Source organism: Halichoerus grypus, chromosome 12 (assembly GCF_964656455.1).
Source record: "Halichoerus grypus chromosome 12, mHalGry1.hap1.1, whole genome shotgun sequence".
In the NCBI taxonomy this organism is placed as follows: Eukaryota; Metazoa; Chordata; class Mammalia; order Carnivora; family Phocidae; genus Halichoerus; species Halichoerus grypus.
Genome location: NC_135723.1, coordinates 69835225 through 69859617, shown reverse-complemented (window position 1 = coordinate 69859617; position 24393 = coordinate 69835225). Strand labels below are relative to the sequence as shown.

Genomic DNA, 24393 nt, shown 5'->3' with positions numbered 1-24393 from the left:
AGCACTAGAGAAAAATGGCAGGTGATGTCACGTAGAAACTCCCTCCAGAATCACGTGAAGAGCCCAGTTAGTGGTTTTGTGAAAAGGTAAATGTCACCCAGCCAAGAGATCCCATTTATTGCTAGTACAAACTATTTCTGCCAAGGAAAATCTTCCAGACATTCGAAAGTACCTAGTGGATCATAAAATACTTGACTCTGTTCTTACCATTTTTTACATTGTGTCAAGTCATATGTTACACGCTTGAAGACTTACCTTAACCCTTCAGGGTATAACATCTTACTTACACTTACTTATATGAAAACACTGGTTGGGAGAGGAAATGTACCTCCCCAAGTAACTAAGGAGAAGTATCTGGAATAATTGAGTGAATTCATTACAAACTTTAGATCTCAGCATACAAATACTTTGGTATTTGTGTTGCCCCGCATCCTGCTTTAACTGCCAGCACATATTAATAAATATAGGATTGGGGTACTTGGAGGAGGAGAGAGAGGAGAAAGATTGGACTGCATTATTTGTTTAATAATCATTAACTTAGCTCCCTTTTAGAATGAAAGTTTTATATGTATTTGTTTATTCATATATTTACATATAAAGTTTATATATATATATATATATATATATATACACATATACACTAAATATAGATCTGGAGTCCAAAATATCCAAACACCATAGGCAAAAATTCATTTTAGTATTACATCGAGCACACACTCAAATGACAGGTTGATTGAAATGACCATGTATTTCTGCCATGCAGACATAAGTAAAAAAATAAGTAAAAATCTCCTTGTTGGGTTAAAAGGGAATCTGCGTGGTGGTGTACGTGGTCACAAGGCTGACTCTGCAGATGGATCTAAGGACAAAGGAAAGCTTGATTCTGGATCAAAAACAGACAGGTTTAGAACACTCTCTGACTTTGAAAGACTAAGTTTTGAAAGTGGACATTCTAGGCCCGGGCTGTCATCAGCAACCCCCTGCCCAGTGTACATGGCTAGGATCCAGGTGGTGAGTAGAAGGGGGACAGTCTGGCGCAGAGGGCTGGAGACCCCACAGGAGGGTCCAGACGTGACTCTGGTGCAGCAGACCCCCTTCCTTTCTCGGCTCAAAATCAGGCAGAGTAAAAGATTACTTTTTTTTTTCCACATCATACTCAGGGCTAATTGATCTGTTACATACAGTGGGTACAGTGTTTATGAGTCATAATATTGCCTACAAAAGTATTTTAATTTCTTTTAAAGATCAGAAGAAAAATGAATTTTTTTGGTTGAAGAAATCGTTATAATGTCTATTAAGTTGTATATTAGACATTACATTATTATGTATTTATTTGTCCCTATACCAAATCAGTCAGTATGATTTTGTTTTAAGATTTTATTCATTTATTTGACAGAGATATATAGAGAGAGCACAAGTAGGCAGAGAGGCAGGCAGAGGGAGAGGGAGAAGCAGACTCTCCACCGAGCAGGGAGCCCGACGTGGGGCTCGATCCCAGGACCCTGAGATCATAACCCGAGCCGAAGGCAGCCTCTTAACTGACTGAGCCACCCAGGCGCCCCTCTCAGTATGATTTTTAATAAGTTTTTATAGAGGAAGGGGCCCACAAAAGTCATATTGTAGCCCTGATCAAATTCTGAGTTCAGCTAGCAAGTGCACTGTAAAGTGTCCTAGATGTTCATCTTGTAAATGAAACTGTGATAATTAAAAGTGTAAAGTTTTTTAAAAATCAGAAGAAGTTTAGGAGCCACAATTTTAAAGGGAATTTAGCAAATTAGAAAACTCTATTGGCTAATAAAATAAATTTTGTTAGAAAGTCAATTAGAAAAAAATCAACCTATGTTATTAGTCTTTTCAAAACAGCTTTTCTAGATATAAATGGCATTTTCTTCAAAATGAAGAGAAGGGTCACCCTCTATTGGTTTCTAAAGGGCACCACACCCTTCGGAATCATGAAGCTGGGCCTCTTTTTAGGAAATCATATTCTAGTCTGTCCTTCAATTAAAAAAAAAAAGCAAATATCAACATTAAAAATTTACTTGTTGATCAATTCCAAGATAATTTTTCAAGCTGCAGTAAATTAATACATTTACGTAAGTATATGATCTGAGTAGTTTTTTTACCCTCCTGAAAAACTGACAATCTCTTTATGCACAGAATATCTCTGAGTAGAGGTTTGTCTGAGGAGAATGACCAAGGTCAAGGATGAGAGAGAGATTTACTTTTCATTGTATGCTCTGTACTGTTTAGGATTTTTTTTTTTTTTTTTACCATAGATCTGTATTTCCTTTTCAAAAGAAAAAGACAATAAAAAAAATTTAAGCATTAACAAATGTGACCCAGTAATTCCACTCCTAGGTATATACTCAAGAGAATTGAAAACATATGTTCCCACGAAGACCTGTACACAAATGTTCATAGTAGCACTAATCACTACTGCCAAAAAGTGGAAGCAGCCCAAATAACAATCAACCGATGAATGGATAAACAACATATGGTATATCCATGCAATGGAATATTTAGCAGTAAGAAAGGAATGAAGTACTGATATATGAACCTTAAGCATATCATGTTAAGTGAAAGAAGCCAGTAACAAAAGACTACATGTTGTATGATTCCATTTATTTGAAATGTCCAGAATCAGCAAATCCATAGAAACAAAGTAGATTAGTGGTTTCAGAGGCTGGGGGGATGTTGGAGGAAACGGAGTGATTGCTGATGGGTACGAGTTTCTCTTTGAGGTAATGAAAATGTTCTCACATTCAACAGTGGTGATAGTTGGTCTGTGAATATACTAAAAACCTTCAAAAGGGTGTCTTTTATGGTATGTGAACTATATCTCAAAGCTGTGATTTAAAAAAAAAATGTATTGATGGGGGAAATGCTTAATTCCTTTTAATTTCTTGACAACTCCAATATCAGTCCCCAAATTTATTTTTATTTCAGAATGACTTCTTAACACCGTTGAATGATTATATGCTTAGAGTAACCCCTGATTTTATAAACTGCTGTAATAAGTAAGCAGTGCCTTAAAAAGGCTGCAGTTATTAGAGTACTCGGATATTTATTTGGGGACTTCTATAATATGCACCATATATGTATATATATTTATATACATACATATATATACATATGTAGTCTTATTTTATCAAGCAAATTTATTATCTTTTGAGTAGAATAAAAAATACATAGCATCAGAAGGCATACCTTCTTTTATCTAGACAGTTTTAAACATGGGATTGTGTGGGGGTCCTGATTTCTAGGTAGTCTGTCTTAGCCTGTGTTACCAAAGGATCGTGATTTGGGGGTTTATGAGGAATTGTGACAGGCTTTCAGAGTCCACTCCCTGCTGTTTCCTCTGCAGCTGCTTTTTCTCGGCTGCAACCCTCAGCCCCCTGCCCCTGGCTCAGATTTCTTCCTTAGGGCATTTTGTGCAAGCATAGGAACCTCATCAGGCTGAGAAATGCTGAGAACCTTGGGCCTTAGCTAGCTCCCCCAGACCACGAACCACTCCCTCTTTCTCGTAAAGGTCTTCAGGGCATGTCACCCACAACCTTTTGTGGTCCCAGTAGCAACTAGGAGTTTTTTCTGGCTGTAGAGAGCTCAGGCCTTGGTCCCACACCTGAGCTTGAATACAGTACACATGGACAAAGTGCAGAAGGATCTTGATCCTCAGTCCCCAGTTCTAAAATGGGGTGGGATGTGGGAGGGACTACCTCTCAGGTTTAGTGGGTTAAGTAAGGTATGTACAGAGTGCCTTGTCATTGGCTGTTTTAAGCAGTTGGAACTTCATAACCATTAAGCTGGCAGAGTTCCCTCTTACCTAACCTGACCAGTAAGCTGCTTTATTTTATTTTATTTTTTTAAGATTTTATTTATTTGACAGAGAGAGCACAAGCAGAGGGAGAGAGAGGGAGAAGCAGGCTCCCTGCTGAGCAAGGAGCCCGATGTGGGACTTGATCCCAGGACCCTGGGATCATGACCCAGGCCGAAGGCAGCCGCTTAACCGACTGAGCCACCCAGGCGTCCCCAGTAAGGTGCTTTAAAGAAACCTGCCCACCTTTCCAGCTCTCTAGCCTACCTCAAGGATAACCTTCACCATTTTTACCTGAACGAGATACAGTCCCGGCCCACAGAGTACTTACACATCTTATAAAACAAAACAAACGAACAACAACAACAACAAAAAAAAAACAGGAAAAAAAATGTATCCAACATTCGGCAAGTCCCTACAAACCCTAAATCTCAGTTTGGGCCAGTAAATAAGATTCTTGGCCACAGGAAGCTGAGCTGAGTTGGTGATGGCAGAGAAGTTTCCTGGGCCAGCCTTGCTGAGAGCAGGAGTACAAACAGGCTCAGTCTTCCTTTCTTCCATGCCGGGATCCAGTGTGGAGGCCCATCTCTGTGGCCTTGATAAAGAATGCAATAAAATGCATTTTTGGAGATCGAATTTACTTTCTTTTCCTCCCTATTGAGACTTTATCCACTAAACTCTGATACCCAGCTTATATTAAAAAAAAAAATCTTTAACACATGTGCTCATCAGCATTTAGAGGGAACATGATTGCTTTGTTTCATGTTTTGGTGCTCTGAGAATCCGATGCCTCTTTGCACCTTAGCACACGATCCGGGAGGAGGGGCACGTGCTGGGGCCTCTGACCAAAAGCAATAGAGAGGGAAGCTCGGGATCCTTGCCTCGCATTTTTCACATCTGGGCAAATTTTTCAGACTGTTTTTGGGGGGTTTTGTTACAGTGTATGGATGTGAGGCATGTGCTCACTTCCTGCCACGGTCCTCTTTTTTGGCTTCTTTCTGTAAGGAACGCACTCAATTACATGGCTCTCTTTTGTTTGTTTATTTCACCTCCAGAATAAGGAGTTTGTGTGTCGAGGGCATGACTACGAAAGGCTGGAGGCCTTCCAACAGAGAATGCTGAATGAGTTCCCCCACGCCATCGCTATGCAGCATGCCAACCAGCCCGACGAGACCATCTTCCAGGCGGAAGCTCAGTGTATCCACACCTAGACGGGCTGCATTGCAGTTAGGGCCATTGGCCGTTTGCTGCAGAGTGTTTTCCTGCAAGGTTGTTCAGCCTCTGGCCCCTTTGCCATGTTCTTTCTCTCCCTCTTTCTCACTCATCTTGATTTTAGCTTAGCTCCTTCTGAACAGAATTGTTCTAGTTACTATCACAATGTCAGTTGAAAGGAAATCCCTTAAGGATTCTGGTAAAGAATTTTTTTTTCCTTTTAATTAAAACTTTTCTATATCTCCACCCTGCTTTTAAAGCTCCTTTTAGTGATTTCCCTTAGAATAATTTTCCTCCAACATATCCTGTGGAAACTGCTTCAGTTGGAGGAAATAATAGCATTATATTTCCTGGCACATATCATTCACCCCCTTTTCCCTTGATATTTTTATTCTGGAAGGAAGTACAGAGAAGGAGGTACCTTAGTATCTCTGGGGGATTCTTAGCCATGGCATTTTGGACAGCCTTTGATGATTGCTGTGTAATTGACACTTTCATTATCTAAATACAAACAACTCAACTGAAATTATCCAGGCACTAGAAACAAAAGGAATTCACCCCAGCACTCCTTTGTGAATGCTTCTGTCTCCTCCCAACACTTAAGATCTTGAAGAAGACAAGAAATTCCCATTGATAATCACGGATCCCATTTCAAAGTAGAAAATAAAATGCAACAGAAGCAAGAAATTACATAAGGGAAAAGATTTTGCTATCCTTCTTTGAATGAGAAGAGAAGAAGGTAAATATACAAGTAAATATGATACCCCTTTATTTTTTTAAATTTAAATTCAATTAGCCAACATATAGTACATCATTAGTTTTAGATGTAGTGTTCAATGATTCATATGATACCCCTTTAATGTAATTTTTTAAATATCAACTACAACAACACTCTGCTTATCAGTATAAGATTTGGGAGAGTGATACCACAAGTGTGGGAGGGCTGGAGACACAGAGCATCACACAGGTAAATATAAATCACTGTCAGAACTGGTTATTGTCTTTGGTCATGGTTGCATGGGTATTTATACATTATTTTACAAACAAGCATTAGTTAAGAGGGGCCATGCTTGGAATGTCTCTTAAGGATTAGAATAATACAATTCTGAGTACCTAAGATCCAAGCCATTCCCACCCACCCCCTACCAAGAAAAGAAAGAAGAAAAAAAATCAGTGATAAATTCACACGTTATAGACATTTTAAACAGATACTTTGTCAGAATCACCTCCCTAAAACTAGTTCAAGGCCTGTAGTTTGAGAAATGATTTGTCATGAACTGAGTTCTTGGCCCCTTCTTGACATTTTTTAAATGACTTCGACCCAGTGGAAACACCAGATTGTTTACCCATTCTCTGCTCACTGCCACAGCTCAGCTCAAGCCAGATTTCCATGGCGTTTGCCAAGTCGGGTTTCCTCCTTGACTTTTTAATCCTAGATTTGCAGATCTATGCCGTGACTCCCATCCCGGAGAGCCAGGAGGTCCTGCAGAGAGAGGGTGTTCCGGACAACATCAAAAGTTTCTATAAAGTGAATCATATCTGGAAATTCCGCTATGACAGACCATTTCACAAAGGCACTAAAGATAAAGAAAATGAATTCAAGGTACCGTGCAGTTCTTATTACATACGATTTCCCATGAGCTCTTTGGAACAAGCCCCTCGATAAGTATTTATTTAGAATAGAGTCAAGTGATGGAACCAGAAGGGACTAGAAACCATTGAGTCTTGTTGATCTCAAACTCAACTGTATATCAGAGTGCCATGGGGGTGCTTTTCTAACCAAGCAGACTTCTTAGCTCAGGAATCCTGACTCAGTAGGTCTGAGAGGAAGGCCTGGAATCAGCTTCTTTGTGACAATGCTGGTGGTCCTTAGACCAGTCTTTGAGATGTCACGGTTGAGCTCAGCCTTCTTATTCACTCATATTGAACCAACGGTGGGGACCACAGGATATTTGTTCTCAGATAGTGTGCAGTGAGTAAAGAATGCTTAACCGACAGGGCAAATGAAGAATCTGAGACAGGGAACAGTTAGGTAGACTGCTGGTACAGTGAAAGATTTCTGTGTGATCTTCTGCTTTTTCTTGTTAGAATGGTGTGTCATTAGGACTTCTGAGAAGACACCGAGTAAAAGCCAACCATAGACTCCTTACATGTGCTGAGTCGTCCATTCTCAGTAGTTGTAATAAGCCTTGCCATCCCAAGCTCTCTTGGATTGTCTAACAGCCCTACTGGGGGATTGTGCCACAGATACATTATAATCTCTTCTTTCCTTGATAACAGTGACAAAGTGGGACCAGATAGATCCCCGGTTAGTCAGTATTTCCCCCCCCCCCCCTACAAAACTGACCTATTACTGTGGGTTAATTGGCTTAGCTTCTTTTATCACAGAGTCTCTACTTAAGCTGGGAAACGTCCTCCTAACACTATTAGCAGTGATCTCTGATGTTAACTGTCCTTGTCACCTCTGCCTAAGTGTCAGTTCCCAGCGCCCACAGCAGTAGCTCCAGGAATGGGGCACAGCCGGGCGATCAGAAGGGGAAGCTGGGGTCGTTCTGCAGTGTCACGATGGGCCTCCACACAGGGCAGTCCTCTGTGCAAGGAGATCCGATGGGTTACCTATCAAGGCAAAGAAACTATTGGAAGACAGTACTGGGATGTCATTGAAAAGATCCATGATCATTTCTAGTCCTTTTGGATACTTACATTTTTCTTTGTGTCCCACAAAACCAATTCACGATCATTAGTTTATGATACAGCTTTCGTTGCGGTTGGTGACACTGAATACAAAGTCTGAGATCTGCTGGAGTCAGGCAGGTGACTTGCTCAAAGTCACATTCTAACTACCCGGAGACCCTACACTACAACCCACACCTTCCAGTACCTACTCCTTTGCACTTCCTGCTGCAGCGCATTTCCAGCTCATTTCCAGCGTATTTATCAGTGGTATAACAGTCCCCCTAGAAAATATTGATAAGTCTAGCTCCTCATTCCTGTGCTTCCAGCCCTCAGCATCTGGCACCAAACTGCCCCTCAGAAGCCTCATCTGCACCGCAGCCCACTCGCCCACCCTCCCTCTGGGGCTCCAGTGACACCGAACTTCTCTTCCGCATCTCCGCCGTGCCCTTTCCCTTTCTCCAGCCCCTGGCTCGCTCGCTGCCTCGCTCGCTAGGGCCTCTGCGCGGGCTGCTTCCTGCTGCCTGCAGCGCTCCCCCTCCCTCCGCCTGGCAAACTCCTACTCACTCTTCAGCATTCAGCTCACGCGTCACCTCCTCCGAGAAGGGCCGTCCTCCTCCCACAGGCTGCTCTGCCTGCCTGCTTCCTTCTGCTCTCCCCCAGCACCGCGAGCCCAGCGTTCCTTTCTCTTTGCCCTGAGCCCTTCCCTCCGTGCTCACCTCCCTGTCACCCCTACGATGCGCTCACCTCCCTGTCACCGCCGCGATGCTTCCAGCCGCCAGCACAGGGACTCTGCCATATTCATTTCAGTATATCTTGGCTGACACGAAGAAATCCTCCCAGTTTCTGTTGTTCTGGAATAAGTGGCACTATTTCAGGGATTCTGTGAAGTTTATTATCCTCTTGAGAAAAATGAGGCATAGACAGAGAAACATGGTTGACACAAGAGAAATCTGTCGCCCACAGCGGCTCTTATCAAGGCAGCTGTGGCTTCCCATGTCACGGAGGTGCTCTCCTGGCCAGGGGAAGACTCGGCTCTTGAAATACAGATCCTCCTGGATGATGGCAGTTCAAATGGGTGTGAGAAAATGTGGCGCAGTGAGGAAGTCAGAAGTTCCAGTAGGTAGAGTCTGGGAACGAGAATGTACCCCCGGGCAGGTCACATTGCCTCCTTGATGCTTAGCATCTCCCTTTTTAAAATAGAAAGGTGGAGCTACGTGATTCTTCATGGACCTTTCCTCCGTGAGGATGTTATTATTCTAAACCTGTGTTGACTAGCTGATACTGTTACCCCTTCCAGATAAAAATGGCAAGACCTTAAGGAGTGAGGGGGTTTAAATTGGAATGTGAAAGAACTAGCAAAGGAAATAACTGTGGTGTTACTCTATTTTAAGCTTGCTGTCTGCAGTAGATCATGTATTCCACACAGGAAAAAGTGTCCGACAACACAGAATGGGAATGATTAACACGACATCAGTGGTATCTTACTGTGAAGGCTTCACGAGTGTGAAGGGATTACCCACATGCTAGAAGGGATACTAAAGAAAAGCCTACAGAAATAAGCAAACCTGACCAAATCGCATGGCTAACGTTAGTCATAGCTCAGTAACTAGGAAGAAGGGACACTTGGGGACTTAATTTGTTTTGTATTCCGTAGAGTCTCTGGGTGGAGAGAACATCATTATACTTGGTGCAGAGTTTACCTGGAATTTCCCGCTGGTTTGAAGTGGAAAAGCGTGAAGTGGTAAGCATCAGAGCTTATTCTCAAGTACTTTCTCATCACAGTTGCTCACCGGGAGTCATGCCATATATTAATTGCTTCTGCTGTTGACTCCAAGTTCCCGGAAGCACACAGAGTAAGGTAGTAAATGTTTATGGTATTGACCCCTGTGACCAAGGCTTGGAGGGGAACGTGACTGTTCTCCTAGTCCAGCCAGCAAGAGGCATTCCTCAAAAAGAACTATGACTACAGCATGGAAACCCTGCAGGCCCTTGAGTAAAAGAGCTGGAATTTGAATGACTGTAGGCCAGTGGGAAGAGGTTCTCTACCTTGTCTTATTTAATCATCATACCGAAACTATGAGGTATGTATCCCTCTCCCTCTTTTTACAAGTTTTAACCAGAAGTTAAAAGCCTTTGCCAGAGGTCTCACATCAAGACGTTGAAAAAGGATAGACTCAAACCCAGATTTTCCTGCCTCGACAGCCAGTCCCAGCCAGCTCTTCGAGCTCAGTTTCCTTACAGGCAGCCTGAGGCTAGCGCAGAGTTCCAGTAGCTCCGTGCTGATCCTGGTGGCAGTAGAAGGGAGGCGGCTGTGTGAGTCTCACTGAGCCGTCCTGGATGAACACCAGCTGGAGACCGTTGGGTGTCATTCTATGGAAACCACAGCACGCAAGAACCCTTCAGGTTGTAAAACAGGCCCCAGCTCCAGGCCCGAGGTCTGGGTGCTGACAGCAGCTGTATCGGGGAGAGACCTGGCCTGCTGCCTGTGTCGCTCCTGGGCTAGCAGCACCTTGATGGCAGCCCTGCAACCAAGCAGCATCCTTCTCCCTCCCTTGCTACATCCATCAGGACTGAAGCCAGCCCTTTGATTGCCGTAGTCCTCTAGCTGATTGAAAAAGTGACGATTGTGAAAATATCATTTAACTCCTTTCCTATTTAGGTAATAAGCCACTCTGTCACTGAATACGTAAGAGCAGCTCCTGCCCAAATGGTCTTCCAAGAATGGCCTGTCCTACCTGAAATCTCACTAAGCGTTGAAACCACTCAGCTTATCATGTTTGATTAAGATAAGGATTTAATGGTGTTTTCCTTTTACAGTGCTAAAAAATTCACATGGCTTCCTAAAGAAATGGAACTGGGCGCCTGGGTGGCTCAGTTGTTTAAGTGACTGCCTTCAGCTCAGGTTATGATCCTGGAGTCCCGGGATCGAGTCCCGTATCGGGCTCCCCGCCCAGCAGGGGGTTTGCTTCTCCCTCTGACTCTCTTCCCTCTCGGGCTCTCTGTCTCTCATTCTCTCTCTCAAATAAATAAATAAAATCTTTTAAAAAAATAAAGAAATGGAACTCAGTTCAGTAGACTGCCTCAGTGTAGTCCTATTCTTGTAGGGTCTGAGTCAAGGGTCCCCAAAGCTGGTTGCTTACATGGTATACCCTGGTGCCTTCCATGGAAGAGTAGAGGCTGCTAAACAGTCTTAGAAAGTCTTATGCTTCATGCTGAATGGGCCCAACCCACAGAAATGTTCTTAGTCATCTATCCCTGCATTAATGATTCAGAGAGCCTTTTCAGCTACTTACTACCCAGAGCATTAAATTCTCTGAGGCCTCACCAATGATCCTAACCTTTGAAATATTACCCCCCACACCCTCGTCTCACACACACACGCACGCACACGCACACAATACTCACAAAAAGTACCATGCTGATAATAAGCATGACAAAACATAACCTTTCAAACATCAGCTGCCTACTTTATTAGAATATATAATCTTACGTTCTTTCAAACAGAACAAATTAAATTGGGCTACTTTGTTCTCTGAACACAGCCCACTCATAACAGCCTTATGTCTTTCTCTTGTTCCCACTGCCTGGAATGTCCCCACCTTCTATTAAAGTTGCTGGTTTACTGCTTCGATGCATGGCATATAAGGTCCTCAAGATCAGGGACACATAGTAGGTACTAAATAAATGTATGCCAACCTGAATTGAAATTCCTTATGTACAATGCCAAAATCTAAAAGATTCTGAAAACCAAAAGATGTTTTCCTAAGTTCAGCTCCAAACTCAATTGGTAATAAGCCTAACCTGATCTGATGTAAGACCATTTATGATCTTTATGTCATTTGGTATGAATATTCTTATGTGTTACTGCAGAAATATTAATGCATTTGGTTAAAGAGAATTTCCCCGGACCCTGTTTGAGGATTACATAATAGACTCCATGTGCTGTATATTATGTTTCTAAAATCTGAAATTTTCTGAATTGTGAAACTTCTGGCACCAAAGGTTTTAGATGAGATTGTGGGCCTTTATTCTCTAAACGTGGCCCCAGAATATATTATCCCATTCTTTCGAAGATGACAATGCCTTTGAACTACTGTTTTCTCAGTAATTGTTTTTATTGAGAACAAACAAAAAAATCTGTACTTCTTCTGGTTTATAAGTAGGCTCATTTAAAAAATTTTAAACAAGATAAAAAAACTACAAAAGAAATGTATGACGACTTTTTAAGCTCCAACTACAGATAATGAGAATAGTTTCACATGTCACATAATATCCATCAGAAAATCATGTGGCTCTACTTTCAGAATATAGGCAGAATCCAACCACTCTTCACCAGCCCCCACTAATAGCGCCATCTAGTGTCTGATTTCTGCAGTAGTGTCCTAAGTGGTTATGTGTTTCTACCCTAACCCCCTGCAGTCACCTCTGTGCACAACATCCAGTGTCCCTTTTAAATTTAAGTTGTATCATACAAAAGTAAAGAAAATATATAATGAGGGGCACCTGGGTGGCTCAGTTGGACGACTGCCTTCGGCGCGGGTCGTGATCCTGGAGTCCCGGGATGGAGTCCCGCATCGGGCTTCCTGCTCAGCGGGGTGTCTGCTTCTCCCTCTGACCCCCCCCTCTCATGCTCTCTCTCTCTCTCTCATTCTCTCTCTCAAATAAATAAATAAAAAATCTTAAAAAAAAAAAAACAGTATAGTCATAGTAATTTAAAAATATATTTAAAAAAATATATATATATATAATGAACCTGATTTACCCATCATTTTACTTAAACAACTATCAAAAAGGCCAATTTTGTTTTACCAGCATCTTCCTGTTTTATACTGGATTATTTTAAAGTAAATCTCAGACATCATATCATTTCATCTATAAATATGTATATTAACTAAAAAACATAACCACGATATCATATATTATCCCATCTAAAAAATTAACAGTAACTCCTTGACATAAAATATCAAGGCAGCATTCACACTTCACCAAGGGTCTGTTTATTTTATGAGTTTTGGTTTTTTGTCATTTGTTGTTTGATTTCAGATCCAAATGAGGGCCATACACCGCAACGGGTTGAGAGGTCTCCTAAAGTCTCTGTTGATCTATAGGTTCTCCCTGAATTGCTTTTTTGCCTTACAATTTGCAGACTGAACCATTGGGGTAGTTTAATGTGTTTCTTTGTCCCTCTATTTTTTTGTAAATTGGCAGTTAGATTTAGAGGCTTGATACGATGTTGTTATTTGGGATTTTTTGTTTTTGGTTTTTTTTTGCAAGAGTACTTCATAGGTGGTGTTACAAGCTTCTGGTTGTGTCTTTCTTGTAGCTGTGTTGGCAGCCACTGATGATGACGGCCCTAATCTATTAGGTATCACAAAATGGTGATATTTTATCACTCCTTCTTTGTTTATTCATCGGAACACTTCTATAATGAGAAACGTTTCCTCATCCACTATATGATTACCCTGAGGTATAGCAAAGGAAGAATAATACCCTACAAAAGTGACCAGAGAAGTTTTTCTTTGGTTTTGGTTTTAGTATCATTAGTAATTCATGGACTTAAGCACACTTGTTTTTTTTAATCCATTGCAGTTATTACTCTTATTAATTTTTCAAGTTGTTCCATTTTGCCCATTGGGAGCCTCTTCAAATTGACTTCTGAGTCTTTTTGATAGCATCCCAATAGTTGCTACAGAGCTAAAACAAAGGACTGGATGGTCAAATCAGCAGGAAGCTTTCCTAATAACTTAAGGCAATCAAGAGCCTCAGATGAAGCAGAGAGACATCTGAGACCTCAAGCCTTGTCCTCCAGGTCTTTCTTTCCCACATCAATAATAACGTGGAATAGATGGAGTCTCTAAGTAAGATTCACAAGATTCCTCACCCAGGGAGTAAATTTACATTATGAAATATTCCATTTTATACTGCAGAGAGTTAGAAAACGTTTCTGGGACATTCTGTAGGAAATCATGTCTCCTGGCTTCTGGGTGTTACTAGTATAAGCAACTCTTTAGCTGAGGACACAGATACCATCTCTTCTTCCTGGCAATTTGTCTGTTTCCTTGAAGGTGCAATTGACAAGGGGATAAGACCCAATCACCTGCCTTCTTTTCTATTCCCCAAGCATATTTATTCCTCCATTAAAGAGAGTGCATGGATCACAGGCCAACTGCTTTAATGTCTTCCTCCCAGCTGCCTTCCTGGCTCCCCGGGATGACTAGGTACCCCATGCTCACTTACACACCCCTTGCCCCAGACCTTAAAGCAACCATTTCTCCAATGACTCCTTCTTTTTAGTGGTAAGAGGATTTACAGATCACAATCTGGGGGCTAGATGAAGATAATTCCTCGATGAACATTTTTTACACAATATTCTTTGCACACTTCTTTGACCATCTCCTTAGAATAATTTCCCTAAAAGTGAATTGATCTATCAAAGAGTCGACAATTTAACCTTTGCTTCATGGGCCAACAATGGCATGTACCAATTTATTTCCTGTCTGGCAGGGATGACTATTCTTGGGGATACCCATTTTCCCAACAACCTCTCCAACACTGGGTATTATTTTAATCTTTCCAAATAACAGAAAATGAAAATGATCATACTAGGGTTGATTTTTTTCTTTTTGGCATTTGTTGAATGCTAGATAAGAAGATATATTTTCGGGGCATCTGGGTGGCTTAGTCGGTTAGGCATCTGCCTTCGGCTCAGGTCATGATCCCCAGGTCCTGGGATCAAGCACCACATCAGGATTGATCGGGGGGAGTCTGCTTCTCCCTCTCCCTCTGCCTCTCTCTCTCAAATAAATAAGTAAAATCTTTTAAAAAAAGATATATTTTCATATATTTATTTACAGTTTCTATTTATTTTGTGAATGCACTGATTATTCCCTCTGGTTTTCTTCAGTATTTGAGAAATATCGATAATTAGTCAGGAATATATGTGGAAATATTTCCCCAAGTTATTATTTGTCTTTGGCCTGTGTTTATTGCATTTTGTTTACTTTTTTTAAAAAGTAACATATGATACATTACTGGTTTCAGAGGTAGAGGTCAGTGATTCATCAGTCTTATATAACACCCAGTGCTCATTACATCATGTGCCCTCCTTACTGCCCACCACCCAGTTACCCCATCTCCCCTCCCCACCTCACTCCCCTCCAGCAACCCTCAGTTTGTTTCCTATGATTTCCTAAGAGTCTCTTATGGTTTGTCTTCCTCTCTGATCTCCTCTTCTTTTATTTTTTCCTCTCTTCCCCTGTGATCCTCTGTTTTGTTTCTTAAATTCCACATATGAGTGAGATCACATGATAATTGTCTTTCCCTGATTGGCTTATTTCACTTAGCATAATATTCTTTAGTTCCATCTACATTGTTGCAAATGGCAAGATTTCATTTTTTTCATGGCTGAGTAGTATTCCAATGTATATATATATACCACATCTTTATCCATTCATCTGTCGATGGACATCTGGGCTCTTTCCATAGCTTGGCTACTGTGGACATTACGGCTTTAAACATTGGGTTGCGTGCCCCTTCGGATTGCTATATTTGTATCTTTTGGATCACTACCTTTGATTCTTTGGAGTAGATACCTAGTAGTGCAATTGTTGGGTCATACAGTAGCTCTATTTTCAACTTTTTGAGGAATCTCCATGCTGTTTTCCAGAGTGGCTGCACCAGCTTGCATTCCCACCAACAGTGTAGGAGGATTCCCCTTTCTCTGCATCCTTGCCAACATCTGTCGTTTCCTGGTTAATTTTAGCCATTCTGACTGGTGTGAGGTGGTATCTCATTGAGGTTTTGATTTAGATTTCCCTGATGCCGAGTGACGTTGAACACTTTTTCATGTGTCTGTTGGCCATTTGGATGTCTTCTTTGCAGAAATGTCTGTTCATGTTTTCTGCCCATTTCTTAATTGGGTTATTTGTTCTTTGGGTGTTGCGTTTGATAAGTTCTTTATAGATTTTGGATACTAGCCCTTTATCTGCTTAGACATTTGCAAATATCTTCTCCCATTCTGTCAGTTGTCTTTTGGTTTTGTCAGTTGTTTCCTTTGCTGTGCAAAAGTTTTTTATCTTGATGAAGTCCCAGTAGTTCATTTTTTGCCTTTAGTTCCCTTGCCTTTGGGACGTGTCTAGCGAGTAGTTGCTGTGGCTGAGGTCACGGAGGTTGCTGCCTGTGTTTTCCTCTAGGATTTTGATGGATTCCTTTCTCACATTTAGGTCTTTCATCCATTTGGAGTCTATTTTTGTGGATGGTGTAAGAAAGTGGTCCAGTTTCATTCTGCATGTGGCTGTCCAATTTTCCCAACATCATTTGTTGATGAGACTTTTTTCCACTGGATATTCTTTCCTGCTTTGTCGAAGATTAGTTGACCGTAGAGTTGAGGGTCCATTTCTGGGTTCTCTGTTCTGTTCCATTGATCTATGTGTCTGTTTTTGTGCCAGTACCATACTGTCTTGATGATTACAGCTTTGTAATAGAGCTTGAAGTCCAGAATTGTGATGCCACCAGCTTTGGTTTTCTTTTTCAACATTCCTTTGGCTATTTGGGGTCTTTTCTGGTTCCATAAAAATTTTAGGATTATTCCAGCTCTGTGAAAAACGTTGATGGTATTTTGATAAGGATTGCATTGAATGTGTAGATTGCTCTAGGTAGCATAGACATTTTAACAATATCTCTTCTTCCAATCCATGAGCATGGAATGTTTTGCCATTTCTTTGTGTCTTCCTCAATTTCTTTCATGAGTGTTCTATAGTTATTCTGAGTACAGATCCTTTGCCTCTTTGGTTAGGTATATTCCTAGGTATCTTATGGGTTTTGGTGCAGTTGTACATGGGATCAATTCCTTAATTTCTCTTTCTTCTGTCTCATTGTTAGTGTATAGAAATGCAACTGATTTCTGTGCATTGATTTTATATCCTGCCACTTTACTGAATTCCTGTATGAGTTCTAGCAATTTGGGGGGTGGAGTCTTTGGGGTTTTCCACATAGAGTATCATGTCGCCTGAGAAGAGTGAGAGTTTGACTTCTTCTTTGTCGATTCAGATGCCTTTTATTTCTTTTTGTTGTCTGATTGCTGAGGCTAGGACTTCTAATACTATGTTGAACAACAGTGGTTATAGTGGACATCCCTGCCATGTTCCTGACCTTAGGGGAAAAGCTCTCAGTTTTTCCCCATTGAGAATGATATTCACTGTGAGCTTTTCATAGATGGCTTTTATGATATTGAGGTATGTTCCCTCTATCCCTACACTGTGAAGAGTTTTAATCAAGAAAGGATGCTGTACTTTGTCAAATGCTTTTTCTGCATCTGTTGAGAGGATCATATGGTTCTTGTCCTTACTTTTATTAGTGTAGTGTATCACATTGATTGATTTGTGGATGTTGAACCAACCTTGCAGTCCAGGAATAAATCCCACTTGGTCATGGTGGATAATCCTATTAATGTACTATTGGATCCTATTGGCTTGTATCTTGGTGAGAACTTTGCATTCATGTTCATCAGGGATATTGGTCTGTAATTCTCCTTTTTGGTGGGGTCTTTGGCCTGGTTTTGGGATCAAGGTAATACCGGCCTCATAAAAAGTGTTTGGAAGTTTTCCTTCCATTTCTATTTTTTGAAACAGCTTCAGAAGAATCAGTATTAATTCTTCTTTAAATGTTTGGCAGAATTACCCTGGGAAGCCATCCAGCCCTGGACTCTTGTTTGTTAGGAGATTTTTGATTATTCCTTCAATTTCCTTGCTGGTTATGGGTCTGTTCAGGTTTTCTTTCTTCCTGTTCCAGTTTTTGTAGTTTATACGTCTCGAGGAATGCATCCATTTCTTCCAGATTGCCTAATTTGTTGGCATGTAGTTGCTCATAATATGTTTTTATAATTGTCTGTATTTCTTCGGTGGTGGTTGTGATCTCTCCTCTTTCAATCATGATTTTATTTATTTGGGTCATTTCTCTTTTCTTTTTGATTAGTCTGGCCAGGGGTTTATCAATATTAATTCTTTCAGAGGACTAGCTCCTAGTTTCATTGATCTGTTCTACCCTTCTTTTGGTTTCTATTTCATTGATTTCTGCTCAATCTTTATTATTTCTTTTCTCCTCCTGGTTTTAGGCTGTATTTGCTGTTCTTTCCCCAGCTCCTTTAGGTATAAGGTTAGGTTGTGTATTTGAGACCTTTCTTGTTTCTTGAGAAAGCTTTTATTGCTATATATTTCCCTCCTGGACCACCTGAAACAGTTGTGTTTTCATTTTCATTTTCAATTTCATTTTCAATTTCAATTTCATTTTCTTTAGTAGGATGCTCTTTAGCCTCTATGTATTTGAGTTCTTTCCAAATTTCCTCTTGTGATTGAGTTCAAGTTTCAAAGCATTGTGGTTTCAAAATATTCAGGGAATGATCCCAATCTTTTGGTACCATTTGGGACCTGATTTCTGACCCAATATGTGATCTCTTCTGGAGAGTATTCCAGGCACACTTGAGAAGAATGTGTATTCTGTTGCTTTAGAATGGAATGCTCTGAGTATATCTGTGAAGTCCATCTGGTCCACTGTGTCATTCAAAGCTCTTATTTCCTTGTTGATTTTCTGCTTAGATGATCTGTCCATTGCAGTGAGTGGGATGTTAAAGTCCCCTACTATTATTGTATTATTATCAATGTGTTTCTTTAATTTTGTTGTTAATTGGCTTATGTAATTGGCTGCTCCCCTGTTAGGAACATAAATATTTACAATTGTTAGATCTTCTTGTTGGATAGACCCTTTAATTATGATATAGTGTCCTTCCTCATCTCTTATTACAATCTTTGGTTTAAAATCTAATTTGTCTGATATAAGGATTGCCACCCCAGCTTTCTTTTGGTGTCCATTAGCATGGTAAATGGTTTTCCACTCCCTCACTTTCAATCTGGAGGTGTCTTTGGGTCTAAAATGAGTCTCTTGCAGACAGCATATCGATGGGTCTTGTTTTTTTATCCAATCTGATACCCTGTGTTTTTTGATTGGGGCATTTAGCTCATTCACATTCAGGGTAACTATTGAAAGATATGAATTTAGTGCCATTGTATCGCCTGTAAGGTGACTGTTACTGTATATTGTCTGTGTTCCTTTCTGGTCTATGTTACTTTAGGGCTTTCCCTTCACTTAAAGGATCCTTTTTAATGTTTCTTGCAGGACTGGTTTGGTGATTACAAATTCTTTTAGTTTCTATTTGTCCTGGAAGCTTTTTATCTCTCCTCTTTTGAATGACAGCCTAGCTGAATAAAGTATTCTTGGCTGCATATTTTCCTCATATAGCACCCTGAATATATCATGCTAGTCCTTTCTGGCCTGCCAGGTCTCTGTGGACAGGTCTGCTGCCAGTCTAATGTTTCTACCCTTGTAGGTTACAGACCTCCTTTCCCCCCCGAGCTGCTTTCAGGATTTTTCTCTTTGTCTCTAAGATTTGCAAGTTTCACTATTATATGTTGGGGTGTTGACCTATTTTTACTGATTTTGAAGGGGGTTCTCTGTGCCTCCTGCACTTGAATGCCTGTTTCCTTCCCCAGGTTAGGGAAGTCCTCCACTATAATTTGCTCAATATACCTTCTGCCCCTCTCTCTCTCTGTCTCTTTCCTTTTCTTCTGGGATCCCAATTATTCTAATATTGTTTCACTCTATCGTATCACTTATGTCTCGAATTCTCCCCTCATGATCCAGTAGTTATCTTTTTCTCAGCTTTATTCTCCATCATTTTGTCTTCTGTATCACTAATTCTCTCTTCTGCCTCATTTATCCTAGTAGTTAGTGCCTCCATTTTTGATTGCCTTTCATTAATAGCCTTTTTGATTTTGACTTGGTTAGATTTTAGTTATTTTATTTCTCTAGAAAGGGATTCTCTAGTGTCTTCTATGCTTTTCTCAAGCCCAGCTAGTATCTTTATAATCATTATTCTGAACTCTAGTTCTGACATCTTACTTATATCCATACTGATTAGGTCCCTGTCAGTCAGCACTGCCTCTTGTTCTCTTTTTTGAGCTGAGTTTTTCCATCTTGTCATTCTATCCAGAGAAGTATAGATGAAAGAAGAACAAAATACTAAAATGGCAACAACAAAGTATATAGAGAAATATACACTAAACAAATCAGAAGAGAGCTGAAACCGAAAAATAAAATAATAAAATTTAAAAAAAAAAGAGAGAGAGAATATAATCAGACAAGTGAACAGAACAGAGCAATACACTATATCCTGAGTGTATTTTGGTCTGTTTGTTAGAAGAAACTGCATCCCAAAATTGTAAAGAAAGAAAAACTTATATATATACAAAAATAAAATTAAATACAATGAAAGTGGGGCGCCTGGGTGGCTCAGTCGTTAAGCGTCTGCCTTCGGCTCAGGTCATGATCCCAGGGTCCTGGGATCGAGCCCCGCATCAGGCTCCCTGCTCAGCGGGAAGCCTGCTTCTCCCTCTCCCACTCCCCCTGCTTGTGTTCCCTCTCTAGCTGTCTCTCTCTCTGTCAAATAAATAAATAAAATCTTTAAAAAAAAAAAAAAAAAAATACAATGAAAGTATAGAATGTAACTCTAAAAATGAAAATTTAGAGTTGATAAAGTAAGAAATTGGTTGAAAAAGGAAAGAGAAAAAAAAATTAAAATTGAAAGACTAAAGAATCATGGGGGAAAAAAAAATACATGAATTCTATATACTATTTTCCCCTAGCACTGGAGTTTTGCAGTTTTCTGTGATCGGTAAACTTGGTCTTGGCTGGTTGTTCTTGCTGACCTTCTGGGGGAGGGGCCTGTTGTGCTGATTCTCAGGTGTCTTTTGCCCTGGGCGTAATTGTACAGCCCTTGCCAGGGGGCCAGGCTAAGTAAGTGGCTCTGGATTGCTCTATGTGGCTTTTGTTCCCTGGAGGTTTTCCACACAGCTTTAGAGGAGGAGAATGAAAATGGCAGCCTCCCAATCTCCCGCCCCAGAGGAGCCAAGAGCTCAGGGCCCCACTCCTCAGGGCGCCTTCAGGGAAAAGACCTGTCTCCCTGGTCTCCATCCGCACTCCGTGCTCACCCAGCCTGTGACTGAGCATTTCTGTGTCAGGCATACCACCCTGTCCTGAGTCTCCAAAGCCTGCAGACTCCTGTGACACGTACCTGCACCGCTCCTCCCAGCGGAGGAAGTGGGGGGTCTCACCGGGGTTCTGCCCCTCGCTGGGCCCCTGCTCAGAGAGCAGGCTCCCGACTATCCTGCTGTTTGTGGTATATGGCAACTCCAGGCTGTAAGCCCACTCCTGGGCTCACTAATTGCAACCCGCTCCAGTGCCTGGAAACTCTGCCGCACTCAGCACCCCGGTATTCCTGTGACCCTGGGGATCCTGAGGCCACACTATCCCTCCTAGGATTGTGCCCCGTTTTCAGGCAGGGACGTCCTTCACCTGAGCAGACTTCTTAAAGTTCCGATTTTGTGCTCTGCTGCTATATCACTTTCTGGTAGCGGGTTTACAGAGGCTCCCTCCCCCCACAGTTTATCTTCCCATATATCCCCTCGGATTTGCTTCTCTGCACCTCCTACCTTGCAGAAAGTGGTCGCTTTTCTATTTGTAGAATTGCAGCAATTCTTTTCTTAGATCTCCGGTTGAGTTTGCAGGTGTTCAGAATGATTTGATAGATAACTAGCTGAATGCCTGGGACCAGACAATACTAAGGTCTCCTACCCCTCCCCCATCTTGGACTATTCTCGCATTTTGTTTGCTTTTTAAATCTTTTTCATATTAATAGCATTTGAATTTATAAAGATGAGCATGATTTTTTTTACCATTGGCCAAAACACGTATAAAATTTTCCATCTTAACTATTTTTAAGCGTACGGTACATTGTTAACTATGTGTGCCCTGTTATGCAACAGATTCATCTCACAAAACTAAAACTCTGTATCCATTGGACATTTCCCCTTCCCCCCCCCCCCCCAAAACGCTGGCAACTGCTGTCCTACTTTCTAAGATGTCTTTTTAACTTTCAGTCCTTTAGAGTCCTCAGACTTTTACTTTATGGTTTAGCTTTTGTGATTATAAAACAAATGTTTATTGTCCTAAATAGACAGTAAATACCCACTTGCCAGCACTCAGGAAACAGAACATTGCCAGCAGCACCCCAGAAGCTTTTCATGTACCCCTTTCTAGTGGCAACTCGCTCCCTTTCTCTTACAGGTCACCACTATCCTCACTTTATATGGTATCCATTCCCTTGCTTGGTTGATGACCAAAGTTTGTTTCTCTAAAACAAGTCAATTTAGTTTTGCCTGATTTTGAACTTTATGTAACAGTATCATAGTGTGTATATTCTATTATAATTTGGTTCTGTCACTCAGTATTATCTGTAGTATTAGTCCATGTTGTTACCTGTGACTGAAGTTTATTTGCATTGCTACATACTATTCCATCGTGTGAACATACCACAATATGTTTATGCATTCTTTTATCAATGGACAGGGATTTTCAAGACATTTATGACCATTTTTGTACGTTTCTTCACACACATCTATACATATCTCCTACTCCACTTTTTTTTCAGGTATATGTCTACATAGAACTGCATGCAGGACCATAAAATATAATAGAGAGATCTTTACCTTTAGTAGATAGTGCCAGACTGTTCTCCAAAGTGATTGAAACCATTTGAACTTCCAACAGCCAAAACTGAGAAAGTCTAGTACACACGTTCTCACCATCATTTGCTGTTGTCCTGTTTATTTTTGCCATATAGTGAGTGCTTAGTAGTATATTACTGTGGTGTTGTTTTTCATGTTGTTGATCACAAGTGAGGTTCAACACCTTTTCATATATTTATTGGCCATTTGGATTTCTTCCTTTGTAAAGTGCCTGTATAAGTGTTTTGCCCATTTTTTACTGGGTCGTTTGCCTTTTTCTTATTTGTTTTTAACAGTTCTTTATATATTCTGGACATAGGCTCTTTGATGGTTTTATATGTTATAAACATCTTCTCCTTTCTGGCTTATCTTTCCTTCTCTTCATAGTGTCTCTTGATGAATGTATCATCTTAATTTTGACATAGTCAAATTATTCTAGTACTTTTCAGTGTTGTTTTAAGATGATGTAAGTGACCTTTAAAAATCTAATTTGTTTCCTTAACTGAAAAAACCAATATTTAAATGTACTTATTGTAAGCTTGAATTCTTTACAGCTAAGAGCTTGGCAGACCTTCTCCTCAAAGAGAATGTCAATGACAATAATGGCCACAATGTTAAACATTTGAAGAACACTTTCATCATTTTCACATTTAGGTTCCCCATATAACCTAGAATTTTTAAATCATTATAATTCTGTTTGGCTCTCTTTCAACAAATAGATCCTGCAGCATATATGATTATCTTATTTTCTATAACTCCTAACCGAGTACCATCCTGTGCCACCTTATGGTGCTGTTATATATGCATATGGGGGTCCATATGGGCATATGTCCCATCTTTCCAACTGGGCTGAAAGCTCCTTGACATCAGAGGATTTGTAAATGCATCTTTGTATCTCCTGTGGTGCTCTGCATTAAGTAAGCAACTAGAAAGGTGATAATAATATGCAGGGCCCCTGAATATTTAGCTCTTCAAAAGAAAAGAAAAATGAGTTTTAACAGACATGAGATCCTCGGATTTTCTTTTAAGGATTACATGGCTTGTTGCAGTTCTAATATATGATTGATGATTGCTGATTATCCCAACCACATTTCAACCAATCAGTATAATCACCTTCACTTTCCAGACCTTTCAATGAACAGCTAATTTGTCATCCACATCCTTGTCTATTCTACTGTATAGCCCCTGTTAGAGATATTGATGGGAGCCAAGGGGGAGCACAGATAATTGAGAACATGGGTAATCTACTTTCTTCTTGAATGTCACAAAATCCAAAATATGTTTATGTGCATTTGCTTCTCAGGTAGAAATGAGTCCTCTGGAAAATGCAATTGAAGTGTTGGAAAATAAGAATCAGCAGCTGAAGACTCTGATTAGTCAGTGTCAGACAAGACAGATGCAGAATATTAATCCCTTGACTATGTGCCTGAATGGAGTTATAGATGCTGCGGTTAATGGTGGAGTTTCCAGGTATCAAGAGGTGAGGATTAGGTATTGTTGTCTGAAAGTTTTTAAATTTGATTTCTTAGGGCTTCAGAAATCTTTTTTCAAAATATGCACACACATCTGCATGCTAAGATTGGGTTACAATTGACACAGAGTTCTTTGTTAAATGGAGCAAACAGTCATTTGTGATGCACACTTATTCCATTTGCCGATATGTGGTATTTTGGGGATAAAAGTGTGTGCATGTGTGTGTGTGTGCTTGGATGAATAAAATGGTGAAGTTATCCTGATTGTTTAATAAATGTCTACCTAAAACCGCTTCCTTGACCAAGGAGGCTCACGGGCATAGAAACATCTGATCTTGTTTAGAAGATACTTTAAATGGACTTTTCATCTGCCCTTTTGGTTTTAAACAGAAAGGCAAAACAGCTTGAAAGGTGAGGAGGCCACCATTTTAGTCATACTGAATATTAAAGCACTTTATTTTAGGATACAAAGCTTATTGATTTGGATTTGCTATTTGCTTGCTTTACCAGAGACACTTATTTACACAATCGCGGCTCTTTAACCAATCCTTTCCTTATATCCCCTTTCTGACCAGCTGCCCACAGTAGGAGTCATTCCTTCTGC

At 40.6% G+C, this 24393-nt stretch overlaps 1 protein-coding gene across 7 annotated transcripts in view; it reads left to right on the top strand.

Annotated features, from left to right (window-relative positions):
- Positions 1–24393, top strand: part of DOCK4 (dedicator of cytokinesis 4) — a 424485-nt gene that overhangs the window by 381172 nt on the left and 18920 nt on the right. For all 7 annotated transcript variants that reach the window (XM_036066399.2, XM_036066398.2, XM_036066397.2 and 4 more), the window contains 4 exons: positions 4870–5011; positions 6463–6629; positions 9357–9443; positions 23621–23797. In XM_036066399.2, coding sequence (XP_035922292.2) covers positions 4870–5011; positions 6463–6629; positions 9357–9443; positions 23621–23797 — 573 coding nt within the window. The remainder of the gene's footprint in view (positions 1–4869; positions 5012–6462; positions 6630–9356; positions 9444–23620; positions 23798–24393) is intronic.